We start from the raw sequence: 15063 nt of genomic DNA on the forward strand, positions 1-15063 counted from the left end.
CGTATTGGAGTGTCAAAAGTATCGTACCGATAAAAAAATATATCGTACATAATTGCGGCAAGATTTACTTATTTCTGACAACAAAAGAGAGAAGTGACACTTTTATCACATATTTCTTTAAATACTGGACTTTACTTTTTAGATGGCAACGTCTCAGGGGTAAAGCTCTTACTGATACTTTTGCGTACATTATCGTACCTATTGTACATCGTACGTACCGAAGCAAAAATTAACGAACATGTACGATAATTATCGTACGCCTGGCAACCCACGATGAGACTTTTTTTTTTTATATGATGGCATCAAGATAACGTCAAAGTCAATGGCATTCTTGTTCAATTGTTCAATAACGTGGACGGTAAAAGCCTCTAAACTAGATCCATGTATACTTTACTTTTAGAGACGCATCGAATAGCTGGCTCTGTGATTGTATTCTGCCCGTCGTAACGTTGACACACGTGCTGGGGCTGACAGTTGTGAAAAAGAATGTTCTCAGTGGAAGTGTTCTAGTTTGGAAGTTTCTATCGTAGTTTCGATTAGCTGCTACGGGTGAGTAATCAGTGGTGATAATGGCAGATAAGCTTCTCGTGATGTCCTGATAAAGGGGACTCCTATACGGCCACGTTGTGTACAATACAATTCTTCATTGAAACATGCCTTCTCAATTTATCCGAATTGATGGACGTAGACATACCTTATGCTCAATAAAGAAGAATTGACGCGCATTTCAAAAAACTTAGTCCTCTGGGGATTCTACCCAAATCACTTGCATTACATAACCCCTACTTATAATTACTCAGATCCACTATTAAACAAATGTACAGTTGTTTATTTATACAGTGCATCCCTAGCCATTGGACAAAGCCGAAATGTACATATGCATTAGGGTATTTAGAACCAGTGTACAAAGTATCATAACAACCGGTGTAGCGGTTTTGAAGAAATTAGCAAATTACCATTTTTTACTTTGGAGCAGCCTGTATGTGGTAGTAGCTCCTAAGTTAATATCCTCAAAAAATAGTATGGAACCTTCTTCAACCTTTTTTATTTATGACACTAATAAGCTTCAGACTTTTGAAAAATGTCATCATTGTCAAATATTACGAACAAATTGTCAAAAAACTGCCAAAGATTAACACAGTATGTTTCTTTTTGTTGTTGATTATTGCAAATAACTTTTGTTTGAAATTTTTTTTTTTATCATTTGTTGTAATTAAAAAAATATTAACATCAGAGCATTTCTGAGAAGTAGCCCTATGTGGGATTTCAAGGTTTGTCCAAAGCCTAAAGTCACCCTGTATATATATATATATGTGGTATGTATATATATATATACCACATCGGTGGCAAACAAGCATACGGCTCGCCTGATGGTAAGCAATCACCATAGCCTATGGACGCCTGCAACTCTGGAGGTGTTACATGTGCATTCACAGATCCCAGACACTGCACCCTTGTTGAGCTCTAGACCCCTTCTGGTCCATTCACAGAAAAGTTGACCAGTCAGCTGTGCTATCCTTACAAGCCCTAATAAGAGTAGCTTTCTTGTCCCATTAAAACTTGTATTTTTATAAGCTGTAGACCTTGCAATAAGCATAAAATTGTAAATTTTATAAATAATTACTTCCTTAACTCCTGCTCACATTAAACTTACAATGGGCTTAAGCACTATATACCTTACTGATATTTAAGTTTTTTATGCCAATTACCACCCTTTTGAATATTTAAAAAAAAAAACGAAAAAAAAAACTATTTGACTATTGAATCTGCTAACAAAATGGTCTACAAATTTGATATGTAGAGGAGAAGGAGAATGATATGTAAGAAAGCATTTTTGCCCAAACTGAAACAGTCTTTACAAATGCTTGGCCACATCAAGTTGGAGGCATAGCCAAAGCAGGTGGAGGAGAAACTGCAGCATTCAGGCATTCTCGACTCCATTGTTCCGAGCAATTATTAGGGTTGGCACAATTTGACATCCCTTTACGTGCACAACCACAGATAAGATAATGACTTGAATTTTGACAACCCTTAATAGCCAATAGGAATAGTGCCATGCATTAAAAAGGGACAGCAAGATTTGTCTCTGAATCGCTGTGAAACTTTGGTCTTGTAGAAAGTTTATATATATTTCGTAGTACTATTACTTATTCTGTGGTCAAGGTGTAATCAAGAAACTGTAAAAGTGGACTAACATTGGAGTGTCCTAAATGACATTATGCTATACATAATAGGGAGTATTACTGCAATGTTCTGCCTCCAGAGTACAGCACTAGCACCTTAGTAGAGTATAGAGTAATATGACATTGATGCATCAAGACGGTTTGTTTACAAAGGACCTACCGGGACACACGGAAGTCGAAATTTAGTTATCTGCACCTTTATCACTTGAATTCGCAAGAGTGATAGAGAGGTTGGATAACGAAATTTCGATTTTCTAGTTTCGTGGTAGACCTTCAGATTTTGATGGATTGTGGTAGTGGCGCCCCTACGCAGAGGTAAAGATAAAGATATTTTATTATTCAAGTAGACATATTACAATGCGCTTATGAACGTCAAATAAAGCTACACCTCTGAAAGCCCTGAGAAGATTTGAATCCCCCCTCAATTGGAATGTTCTTCGTACACTTAATGTTATCGATTTTCTAACACAAAATGCAAATAAAACATATGCAGCTAGAATATGTGTCAAATGTTATCAACGTTGACGTGTCATCGTCGATGCATTATAAATAGGTTTATAAGAAAAGATTACACACCTACATACTAACTTATCTACACCCTGCACTAGTACTTTGTTTACATATGCTCCTAACTACTTATTCGATTTTTTTTTTGACATGACGCACGAAGATTTACGCAAATATTTTTATTGGCTATCCATGCATATTTTTCTGGAGGTGTACCTCCAAATACCGAAAATAAAATGTTTTTTTTACACAATGAAGTATAAGTACATGACGTGGGTTAAAAATGTGTATTTTGTAGCCTATTTTATTATTATCAAATATAATTTTGTTTCGTTAATCTAACTTGAACAGTCTACAAAATATGCCACTTTCAATGATACACTGATTATTTTACATTATCCTGAATAACTCGAAAACAAAAGAAGATCGAGGACTGATATTAAGCATAGAGTGTTCTTAGGACTTGCCAGTACACCACCTGAAAGAATGACCAAATCCGTCGTTGGGGGCACCTCTAGTTCGCTTAGCCTGCTAGACCCTTTGGTCTTGTATCCTTATGTTAGCTGGCAGAATTGACTTTTAAATGATGATTATGAATGACAGTTTTTTTATGACATCCATTTGGATTTGATTTGTTTTTTTTTTGTTTTCATACTTAGTATTTTCCTTGCGTTGGTGTGGTGAAAAATTTTATGTTTCACTCGGAGGCAAAGTTTGTTTAACCCTCGTGCCTTGAAACCCTTGCAACACTCAAGATTCCCCTTCTCGAACCACTTGCTACACCTGTGGCTCAATTTTGCAATCTTTCGCTTGCTCGGGTATCATATTATCATGAGCGGTTAAACAACAATTTTGTCCCCTTGTAAAACAAATAACCATTGTTTCTTTGTAGGTTGATCTGATATAAGTCAGTTGGGTATTTACCCAATCCCAGCAAATTAGAAAATGGAGGAGTATTATTCATGTAGCTGCTGCCTGGTGCGCCCACCAGACAAAGGCCTCAAGACTATGTATAAACATCTCGGCAAAGCAGAGGTATATTACGACATGCTGAGAGAATGCTTTGGTTTAAGTGTAAGTACAACCTTTATCATATTGAAATCTTTTTTGCGACCAATGTGGCAAGAAATGCCACGCTGCTATAGTTATTAATGGCGATACGGGACTCCGTAAACTCACTAATGCCACAACAAACATCTACAACAGATGCTGATGATTTTACTTTTATGGTTTTAAACGCCAATTACATCTACACTTCCCAATATCCGTTAATCATTTTCCGTTTCACGGAATATCAGCATATCAATAACAATATTTGAAATGTAAAAAATACTTTGTCTCTAATTGCCAAAAATATTCAATGTTTGATATTCTTGCGATGACATCAGGCCTGATAAAGTGTGGATGTAATTAGCAATTTCTGTGACAACATGACTTGTTGACTTGACACATAGGCTTCTTAAATAACATTTTCTGTTTATGTTTGCCGCACCCAATTATATTTATTGATTTTTTAACGACTCCATGATTTCAAAAGGAGGAGGTTCTCAATTCGGTTGTATGTTTTTTTTAAAATGGCAAACATTTAAAAAAAAGTTTTTTTTTAAATGTTTGCTACTTCATAACACCATCATTTCTGAACCGATTTTGGAATTTATGATTAAGTGGAACTGCTGATGCTGATCAGAATGGAACTCTTCAACAACGCATAGTTCCCGCTTGGCGATTTGTCGTCGTCGTTATGTTTGTTAGGCAAATTAGGTTTTCAAGACGCATTTTTGTCAAGCTCGAGATCTGATGGGAGAATCTATGAGGAATCGAGGAAACTCCTCAAATGTTAAAGGCATACATATAGTTAGTGTTTTTATATTTCATTTAACAAATCAAGCATTTTAAAAGGTGACTTTTCATGAAGTGGAACTGCTGACGATTAGCAGAATAGAACTCTTCAACGATGCATAGTTCTCGTTTGGCGATTTGTCCTCTTCGCTGTGTTTGTTAAGCAAATTAAATTTTCATTACAATGTTTTTATTTTGATTGTAAGAAATCCAAAATCAACAATAATCTTTCTTTCATCGGTCTCCCTCATTGAAGTCGGTTTTTATTTCTTAAAAATTATAAGTTCCAACGTAATTCTTTTTTAGGTATGCACTCCAAACAAAGTATATGAAATATTTATTTCATTGTTAATTCTAAAGAATGTGCATCATAATTGCTGTACATCTCTGAGAAGTAACCTCTCGCGGTTTTCTCTCACTTTATATTGTATACCCGTCTCACAAAGCTTTTTAATCACGTCAACCTTCCTGTCGTGCAAATTTTAGTAGTTGCATGATTAGTTTTATGATAAGTTGTAAAGAAAATTGTTTCTTTAAAAATGTTCCAGTTAAGCTTAGGAAATGATGAGTGTGGTATCTGCGAGGTGTGCGTGGTGCGACTGCGGGACGCGAACGACTTCAAGCAGCAAGTGCTGCGCGTCCAGGACGTCCTGCACGCGCGGCTCACGGGAGCACTCCCTGCCAGTAAGCTACATGACTATGACATATATCAGACTTACATTGGGTGGTATGTTTTTAATTGGCGGGTTCACCCAGAACAAGCCGCCTCGCGATGACATCTTAACGCATTTTGCTTCAACGTTTGGAGATTTAGATGTACTCAGAATAGTACAGAATAGAACGATGCATCATTTTCAATCTGTCAAATATTTGCAAGTATAGTATAAGTTGGCATAACCTTAAATAAACTTTATTTCGTTGAAACATGGGTTACAAATGGTCAGTTACTCGTAGCAATCCGTTAGCTCTCCTTGGAAATTACAATGAACAACGAAAAAGAAAAAAATATGACTTTTAGGTATTGTATGAGAATACAATTTCAATTTTATTTACATGACAGTTTTTGTTTATAAAAGTTTTTCGTTTTTCTTGTGATTCAACTTTTCCTTGCAGGGTTTTTCCAAATGTCTGTTATATTTTGTGACGATTCATTCCGTTGATAATTCTTTAGAGAATATATACTACGATTAAAGAATAACTATATATAACAACTTTTAAAACTGTAACAGATGAGCGTATTGGTAAAGATAAAGATAAAAGGCATTTATTTGTGTCAATCCCTAAACTTGTGTAGACAAGAGTAAATTACTTTGGTCACCTTATATCAGCTGGTCAGCATATATCTCTTTCACGCTCACTTATAGCTGCGTCTTTCGCGGACCTACGGCGGACCACCTTCCACACGATCGACAGGCCTCGGAGTTGACCAAGGTCGCGATCCGATACGCCCGTCGGTTACAGCTTTTAGACTGAAGTTAAGCGTATGCTGAGACGCAAGCGACGCAGTATAACCACGTTCCATATTTTACAAAATGTGCTCTGCCCTGCGCTGCGTGAAACTGCATCTCAGCATATGCTTAGTTAGCCTGAAGAATGGGTATCAACTGGGTTGCAGAGCAACAATCGTCCGTTCCCGAGCGAGCTTGGAACACTGTACCAGGAAACACCATCGAGTCCCGCGTCGGCATGCTGGACGAAAGCAGAACGGAACTGGACCAACTGAAGAAATTAGTTGATGACGTTATTATGGACTCTACGAGGAACGAGCATTGGGTTACACGCCCGAACATCGAAATCAATAGTGTACCGGAAGTGAAGGGTGAGAACCTATACACGATTCTAAAATATTTAATCACGAAAAGCGGATTCGAGTTATACACGAACACGGACGTTGTTTTTATAACGCGCGTCGTTATTAGGAATTACCCTGATAGTACAAAACCCTAGCGCATAATTGTCAAAATGCATGCGCGCTACATTTTATGTCTTCTCTCCGTAGACTTGAGAATTTGAAAGCGTCGGACCTCGGCTTCAGCAACAGCTCAAACAGAATTTACAGCAACGACCACCGGTCTACTTCTAATAAGTACCTATTGAAAGAAGCAAGACATAGAGCTAATCGAAAACAGTATCGGTTTTGCTGGGTCTTTCATTTCATTTATTTATTTCTATAACAATATGATTTTGTGTTAGAAAAGTCTTCGAAACCAAAAAAAAGTACAGATAAAGTAATAAAAATATCATACTTAAAAGTGTAAAGTTACATCAATTACATGCAACAAAATAATTGTGTAAAAAATCAATTTAATTTGCAAAGATCTCGTCAATACTGTAAAACAGCTGTCTGTTTCTTTAAACTATTATGACATTTAAATGAATTAACAAGCTCACAATGATATAATAAAATAATAACGTTTTCTTTTAGCTGCAGATGTCAACTACAAAATCAAGTTAGAGAAACCAACTGGATGTGACACCATTTCGCGTAAGTAACCTATACGAGGGGTGCCTTTTAAGTTGTGTCGTTTGTAAAATCTAAAGACTACGAGTATTTCAACCTCAAATGCTATTTGCTGTTTTTGGAAGAACTCGCCGTGATATTTAAACACTTTTTCATTCGGTCGAACCAATTTCGAAAACACTCCGAAGTTGAGGCTCCAAAATGGCCGTTTCGTATAAAAGATATCTGGTATCGGACTATAGCCCAATCTGCTACATATCCCTTGGTTCGTGGGGTTAAACATGGCATGATCGGCTGTTGTTACTGCTCTCAGGCTGTGATCCGGACACATACCACTAAATACTTTCGGATTAATTCTATATAATAAAATTATAACGTTTTTTTAGCTGCAGATGTCAACTACAAAATCAAGTTAGAGAAACCTACTGGATGTGACGCCATTTCGGGTAAGTAACCTATACGAGGGGTGCTTTTTAAGTTGTGTCGTTTGTAAAATCTAAAAACCATTTCAACCTCAAATGTCGTGTCAGCGAACGGTCTCGACCATCATCTAGACCTATACTCTGTATCTTTAGGTATTTAAACAAAAATAAACTAGTACATTACGATACAAGTGCGAAAAATAGGAAATTCGAAACGAGTGGCGATAAATTAAAACACGACCGAAGGGAGTGTTTTAAATCGACACGAGTTGCGAATTACCTATTCGCACATGTATCGTACAACGTTTTACAGTACATATGGCCCTTTAAATGTTCGACACAGTAACATAATATGCTACTTCTCGCACTAGTGCTATAAAGTAGCCCCATATGTACTGTAAAAGCTATTTGTACATTTGCGGGTAGTCATAACCAACCAAATACAAAACCGCCTGGTTCTGTCACTGAACGACATGACTTTAAACTACATTATTTGATCATGTAATGTTTTCATCTACCCATTTTGTTTACTTTTATTTAAATATCTAAAGATACAGAGTATAAAGACTCGTTGGGTGGCTGGATCAAGGGTCAGATGCAGACGGCGGTAATCTTGGACACGGCGCGCATAGTACGTCGGTTCCCCTCCCTCTCCCTCTGAGGCTCTGACCACTGGCAGCTTGGGCCTTGGCCCGCTGCTGGCGGCATTCTAGGTTAGGTTTTTTTATAATGTGTTTATATATCTTTTTTATTGTTATATGTTTTTATTATTATTTTACTTTTATATTCATATTGTAATAAAACTTAAGCTGTAATTCGAAATGAGTAAACGACATAATAATATACTTTTGGCTACCTGACCATAAGAATTTAATTCAGTCATGTTTTCGGCAGGCGGGATCAAGCAGGAGAGTCCAGAGGTGGAGATGGCTGATAGCAACATCATATCAGGTGGGTACTCTGGATACTACTCTGTATCCCAACAACCTGGAATAATTATACAAGTCTCACCATTATGTCGTATATAGTCGTACCATTTATGACGTATTAAAAAAACTACTTACTAGATCTCGTTCAAAGTGTTGAAACCAATTTTCAGTGGAAGTTTGCATGGTAATGTACATCATTTTTTTTTTGTTTTAGCATTCTCTTATTTTAGAAGTTACACGGAGGAGGGGGGGGGGGGGGTCGCTCGCGCAAACTATTCAGTTTAGAAAAAAAATATTTTAAAACCCCAATATCATTTTTGAAGACCTAGACACGTATGGGTTTAATGAATAAAATTTTGAGTTTTTTTTTCTATTTTTGTGTGAAATTCTTAATGCGGTTCACAGAATACATCTACTTACCAAGTTTCAACAGTATAGTTCTTATAGTTTCGGAAAAAAGTGGCTGTGACATACGGACGGACAGACAGACAGACATGACGAATCCATAAGGGTTCCGTTTTTTGCCATTTGGCAACGGAACCCTAAAACAGAGCCACGTGTTTTGTACTGCGTGCGAATTGACTACCGTGTACTACGAGCTACGACAACGTCAAATATTGTAAGGCCGCACAAATAATTTGATTTAAGCGTATATATAGTTCGTGTCCTCCACGATGACGCGCAGATTTGTCAAAACTAACCTTTAATAACGTGACATTACGAGTTAAAGCACGCGTCTTCATAAATTACGCGATCTATATAACTGTTAGTGACCAATCAGAACTTGTTTCAATAGCGGGAAATTGTGGATTGGGTATTATTCAAAACTACGGGCGGGGTATATTTATGGAGAAGATATAACTATCAATGAAACGTTTCGGATAAGGTTCGCTACTGTCATTCATGTGAAACGTTGTTGAAGTTGAAAATGATAAATTGGAATATTTCAGAAGGGAGGCTGAGAAAATTTATAGCGGATCTTTGTGCGTAGTGAGGGATTAAATTGAAATAATTTAGCTATAGTGTAATACATCCTGCTTTATATAGATAGATAGATAGATAGATAGATAAAAACTTTATTCGTTTCCACAACATACATGGTAGGTAGGTATAGACAATAAGAAGAACATGCAGCTTAGAATTATTCTTAAAACTAGTTTACAATTCTTGAATGCAAAACCATGTGTCGTGGCAGAGAATAGGCGCTGGCTCAGCATGATGACGCGGCAAGCCACATCGCTGATATTCTGCCAGGACCTTACAAAAACAAAAAAGACTGTACAACGCTTAATTCTTATTAATATAACCTAATTATGCTCATGTTGTGTTGTGTGTGTAATGGCGTATGCTTTTGTGTATTCGATATAGTAGGTAGCTACATTATTGAGATTTAATTTATATGTTACAATTTGACCCTAACATTTTGTAAAATTTGAATTTAAATAAATAAATGAGACTACTTCATCTACGAGGGAGTTTCAACCTTGAAGTTTTTGATGGTTTAAAAGGTGTAACCGATATTTAATTTTAAAATTGAATTTATTTTTTAAATTACGAATTGGGGGAGGAATGTTGTTCCAACATTTTGTTGCACGGTAGCGGAAACTCCCTCTAAAAGCAGCGGACTTGTGTTTAGGGACTTGTAGCACGGCTGCTCGTGACGTTCTAGGTTGATGGTGGTTGTTAGTGAGCCATACAAGTTTTTAAATAGATAGGTGGGCAGTTTTGTCTGTATGGTATCAAAGAGTAAGCACGCGAACATAAGATCCAGACGAGCGGTCATTTTTAGAAGACCCGAGTTATTTAAGTATGGTGTAACGTGTGCCCGGGGAGGGATTTTAAAGCAATACCTAGCGCACGCATTTTGCACTCTTTGAATGAGACGCTGTGAACGAGCAAGAAGACATGGGCCGTAAGCAGTGAGGCAATAATGAAGTTTAGATAAAACGAGGGACTCACAGAGTCTCATTCGAAGTTTGACACTGAGAAGATTCCGGAAATTGTACAATATTTTTAGGCGATAAAGACAGTTCCGGACGGTTTCTATCACGTGATTTTCGAAACGTAAATTTGTGTCAAATAATAGTCCAAGATTTCGGGCCTCATCGACACGATCAACTATCACGTCATTAACAATAATATTTGGACGTTTACTTATAATAGTCTTAGTCTGATTTATAGACCCAAGAACCATAAATTTGGTTTTTGATGGATTTAGCAGTAGACAGTTTGTGGAGGACCATTCTGACAATCGTTTTAAATCGCCGTTGACCTTCTCGATAGCTGTGGCAGTATCATTGGGATGAAAAGATAAAAAAATTTGCAAATCATCGGCATAAAGCTGATATTTACAATGTTTTATACAGCTGATGATGTCGCTACTATACAGGATGAACAAAAGAGGACCCAAAATGGATCCTTGAGGCACTCCTCTTTTCACCTGGCAAGGACTGGACATTGAGGAAACCCCGTCTGTTTCAGTTAATTTGACTATTTGTTTACGGTGTTCGAAATAATTGGAGAACCAACGTACTGAGTGATTATCAAACCCATAATAGCGTAATTTTGAGAGTAAGAGATTAATATTGATACAGTCAAACGCCCTCGAAAAATCCAGTAAAACCATTACTGTGCCATGTCCTATATCCTGCGCTGCAAGAACCTCATCAATTACATCAAGCAAAGCTGTAGAAGTACCTCTTTTTTTTCTAAAGCCCGACTGATTTTCGGGCAAGATATTATTGGATTCCAAATATTGGGACACCTGATAATAGATCACTTTTTCCAAGATCTTCGACAGGTACGGCAAAATACTTATAGGGCGCAAGTCTTTAAGATCCTTAGGATCGTTTACTTTTGGGATTGGGCGAACAATGGCTGTCTTCCAGATTGAAGGAACTTCAGCTGTTAGTATCGAAGTGTTTATCAGATCCGTAATTATTGATAAAGTTAGTGGAAGTGTCATTAATATCATATCATATGTTATGTCATCATACCCTATAGCGGTGGACTTGGTACCAAGTAATAGTTTTGTTATTAACGTTTCATCAACAGTACTTAAACTAAAAGTAGAGAAGCCATACCGATGGTTATCAAAGAACGCCAGAGTGGCAGCGTCCAACACATTACTACCTGGAACTTTTAAAAAATTATCATTAATTACTGTCGGATCGTTAAATATTTTCGGCAAGGTAGAGGAATTTTTAAGGTTAGGAATTACGTTATGCTTTAGATTTTTCCACAGAGTTTTAGGATTGTTCAAATTAATGTTTATATGTTGCTCGAAATAGGCTTTTTGTTCAAAGTATAAACTAGTGTTTACCAAATGTTTCAGTGATTTATAATTTAGTCTATCAGAGTCTTGTTTACTTTTTTTATATTTTTTGTGTGCTTCGTTACGGAGACTCATCATATAGCGAACATTGTCGGTAAGCCAAGGTTTAGCAGCTTCTTTTAAGGTTTTTTTTTTGGACTGGCGCATATAAATCAAAAATGCCTAGTATATAGGTGTTGAATAGTGCTACCTTATCCTCAACGGACCCTAGATTAGTGATGTTATCCCATTGTAATTGGCCTAAATGACTGTTAAAATATTCCATGTTGATCTTATTTAGGGGTCTTTTATAATAAACTAAAGGCGGGACTTTAGGTATTTTTATATTTACATTGACAAAAACCATAGCGTGTCCTCCCAGCTCCTCCTTATGGTCAACCTCAGTATTGAGAATCGCAGCATCTGAACAGATTATATCGATGAGAGTGGAACTGTGTTCAGTATAGTGAGTTGGTTCCGTAATGTGGTTGATAACATTATTGCAAACCAGAAATTGTTGCAGTCGTTTGCTTCTATAATCATTTGAATCCAACATATTGATATTAAAATCACCGCTCAGGATGACATGGTCATAAAGGGAAAACGATACGATTGTTTCACTCAGAGCATCCAAAAATATGTCTAAACTTAGCCATGGAGGACGGTACGCGGTTCCAAGTATGAAAGTAGTGGTATTCAACTTGATCCTTAGCCACATTTGTTCCACATCCGGATGAGTAGGATGACTACAGGTTCGCGCAGTAAGACCGTTTTTAATATAAAAACCTACCCCACCACCGCCTTTCTTTGTACCGAGTGTGCGAGGGGCATGTCGTAGTCTGTACCCCGGCACTGTGGGCGCACGACCCTCTTGGCCGGTTTGCAGCCAAGTTTCATTTATAGCCATTATATCCGGTTTATGTTGCTCCATGGCTACTGAGAATTCATCATGTTTATGCCTACTACATAAGGATCCTGCATTAAAAAGTCCAAATTTAAAATGCTTAGGTTTTATTTTATTTGAATACAGAAAAATAAAAAAAATAGTAGTTTTAGTGATTTGGTGTGCAGGGTTGGATGATGTAATTGTGAGTTTATGGCTGTGATGAGCAACATGTCAGTATTATCTAACAATAATAGTCTGTTAAAGATTTGTACGGATTTCAACAACAAACTCAAATTATTTATTATTATTATTATATCAGATACGGACAAATAATATATTACTAAAAACGATGATATATAAATAAATACTTATTGTATACAGAGAATACATCCATAACTCAGGAACACACATTTGTGATATACACACAAATATGTAAATACCCTTACCAGGGTTCGAACCCGAGACCTACTTGGTCAGCAGCGTCACTACCCGCCCACTGAGCTAGGAGGCAGTCATTTGATTTGAAATATTTTCATGTAGGCTAATAGGGAGCTATTAGTGGTAATGTGGCTGTTATATTTCAGCATTTTTATTTCTACACATTCTACTAAAGAATACAATAAAATACAATACAATAAAGAATACAATAGAATACATTACGATACAAGGGCGAAAAATAGGAAATTCGAAACGAGTGGCGATATATTAAAACACGACCGAAGGGATCTTATGATGTTATGATATTGTTATTGTTTTACGTTTGCATGTATTAGTTTAGTTTATTATTGTACGCCCGAAATGGGCAAGCTGATGGACATTTGTGATGTTTATAAGACCTATGTACAAACACAGCTTTGACAATAAAGAAATCTTATCTTATCTTATCTTATCTAAATCGACACGAGTTGCGAATTACCTATTCGCACATGTATCGTACAACGTTTTTCAGTACATATGGCTCTTTAAATGTTCGACTCAGTAACGTAATATGCTAATTTTCGCACTAGTGCGGTAAAGTAGCACCATATGTACTGTAAAGGATATTTCTAAAAAGTACCTGTACCTAATGCTGAAAGTACGAGTAAGGTTCACTGACAGTTATATGTACATAGACTACCTCAATTTCTATTGAAACCTACGTACGTAGTAAAAGGAAAGCTATGTATACGTTCTTATTAACCTGTTGATCCGAGTGATATTTTTTTGGAAAAAATATATGTGGTAGAATATTAAATGGTTCATAAAATAACTAATATTTGTAGGTGTCGCCGTATTGAAAGTAATAAAAAATTAAATATAAAAAATCGATTCTTTTCACTTAGATATAAATTCAATGGTATTTTTTTTAATAATGTCCTTAATGATCTACATAACATATACAAATTTCAAGAAATTCGGGCCACTAGTTTGGTAAAAAAAAAAAGATTTACCTTCTTTTTAACTATCTGAAAATTTTGGGGCTAATATTTGATGGAATTACAACGTATACCTATAAAGACAATTATCCGAGCAAAAGGAAAACCATTTTCTCGTTAAAGGAAGTTTTGTCGTCCTGACAAGGCCATTTAGTAGATAGTCAAATTTACATGAAATGAAGCCAAATATCTCTTGATCAACTGAAGTTAAGTGAGAAAAAAAATTGCAGCCCAGATAACCAATATTAAACGAGGGTGTAGAATTTCTATGGCCCATAAATTGTTACAAATACAGTTTGTGTCACCAGATTGAAGAACCATCTAATCAAGCAATTAAAGCTTGTGTAAGAAATCATTGCCGAAAATTATCCAACTGTGCGACATTCTACAGCGTTTATTTTACGGGCGTCCTCGCGCCTATGTAATCAAATGTTATATAAATACCATAATAATAAACTACTTAGACAAAAAAATATAATCCAAATAAAACGTTCTCATAAAGATTAATTGCTAAAGGTTGATTTTCATAGTAAAGCATCGGCGAAAAGCTTAAGCTTACATGCTGTTACGCATACCATTATACGCAAAATTTGATAACATTACACTTTTTATAAAGTTTGTGTGAGTTTTATTCAACAAAAAGTAAATATTTGAATTATTCGTTTTATCCGGATAGTAAAATAATAAGTATTAAAAATATACGTATATACAAATGGGCGGATAATTGCAAGCCCTACTTATGATCATGTTAAGTAGGTATGTTAAGATTGTTAAGTACTATTAGCGATGATAACTACATGGTAAAAAAATATTACAACAACTCACGTTGCGTCGCAGAAAAACACAGTTGCTATTCAAGATGAATTATTTGGAGAAAAACTGCAAAAACAGGCGGCGGCTTTTTAATTTGTCCTGTTTATGTCAGTCAACTAGTGACCCTGCCTGTAAAGCCGATGGTCTCGGGTTCGAATCCCGATAAGGGCATTTATTTGTGTGATTAGCACGAATATTTGTTCCTGAGTCATGGAGTATTTTATGTAAATAAGTATGTATTTAGCTATTTATGTATGTATATCGTCGCCTAGTACCCATAGTACAAGCTTTGTTT

General features: G+C 36.3%; 1 protein-coding gene across 1 annotated transcript in view; it reads left to right on the forward strand.

Moving 5' to 3' along the window:
- The first annotated feature begins 341 nt into the window (after positions 1 to 341).
- Positions 342 to 15063, forward strand: part of LOC133531297 (zinc finger protein 845-like) — a 36892-nt gene continuing 22170 nt past the window's right edge. Inside the window, exons 1-7 of the mRNA XM_061869430.1 lie at positions 342 to 549; positions 3583 to 3764; positions 5078 to 5213; positions 6145 to 6348; positions 6955 to 7014; positions 7377 to 7436; positions 8307 to 8363. Coding sequence (XP_061725414.1) covers positions 3636 to 3764; positions 5078 to 5213; positions 6145 to 6348; positions 6955 to 7014; positions 7377 to 7436; positions 8307 to 8363 — 646 coding nt within the window. The 5' untranslated portion in view covers positions 342 to 549; positions 3583 to 3635. The remainder of the gene's footprint in view (positions 550 to 3582; positions 3765 to 5077; positions 5214 to 6144; positions 6349 to 6954; positions 7015 to 7376; positions 7437 to 8306; positions 8364 to 15063) is intronic.

The sequence above is a fragment of the Cydia pomonella genome, chromosome 25 (genome assembly GCF_033807575.1).
Source record: "Cydia pomonella isolate Wapato2018A chromosome 25, ilCydPomo1, whole genome shotgun sequence".
In the NCBI taxonomy this organism is placed as follows: Eukaryota; Metazoa; Arthropoda; class Insecta; order Lepidoptera; family Tortricidae; genus Cydia; species Cydia pomonella.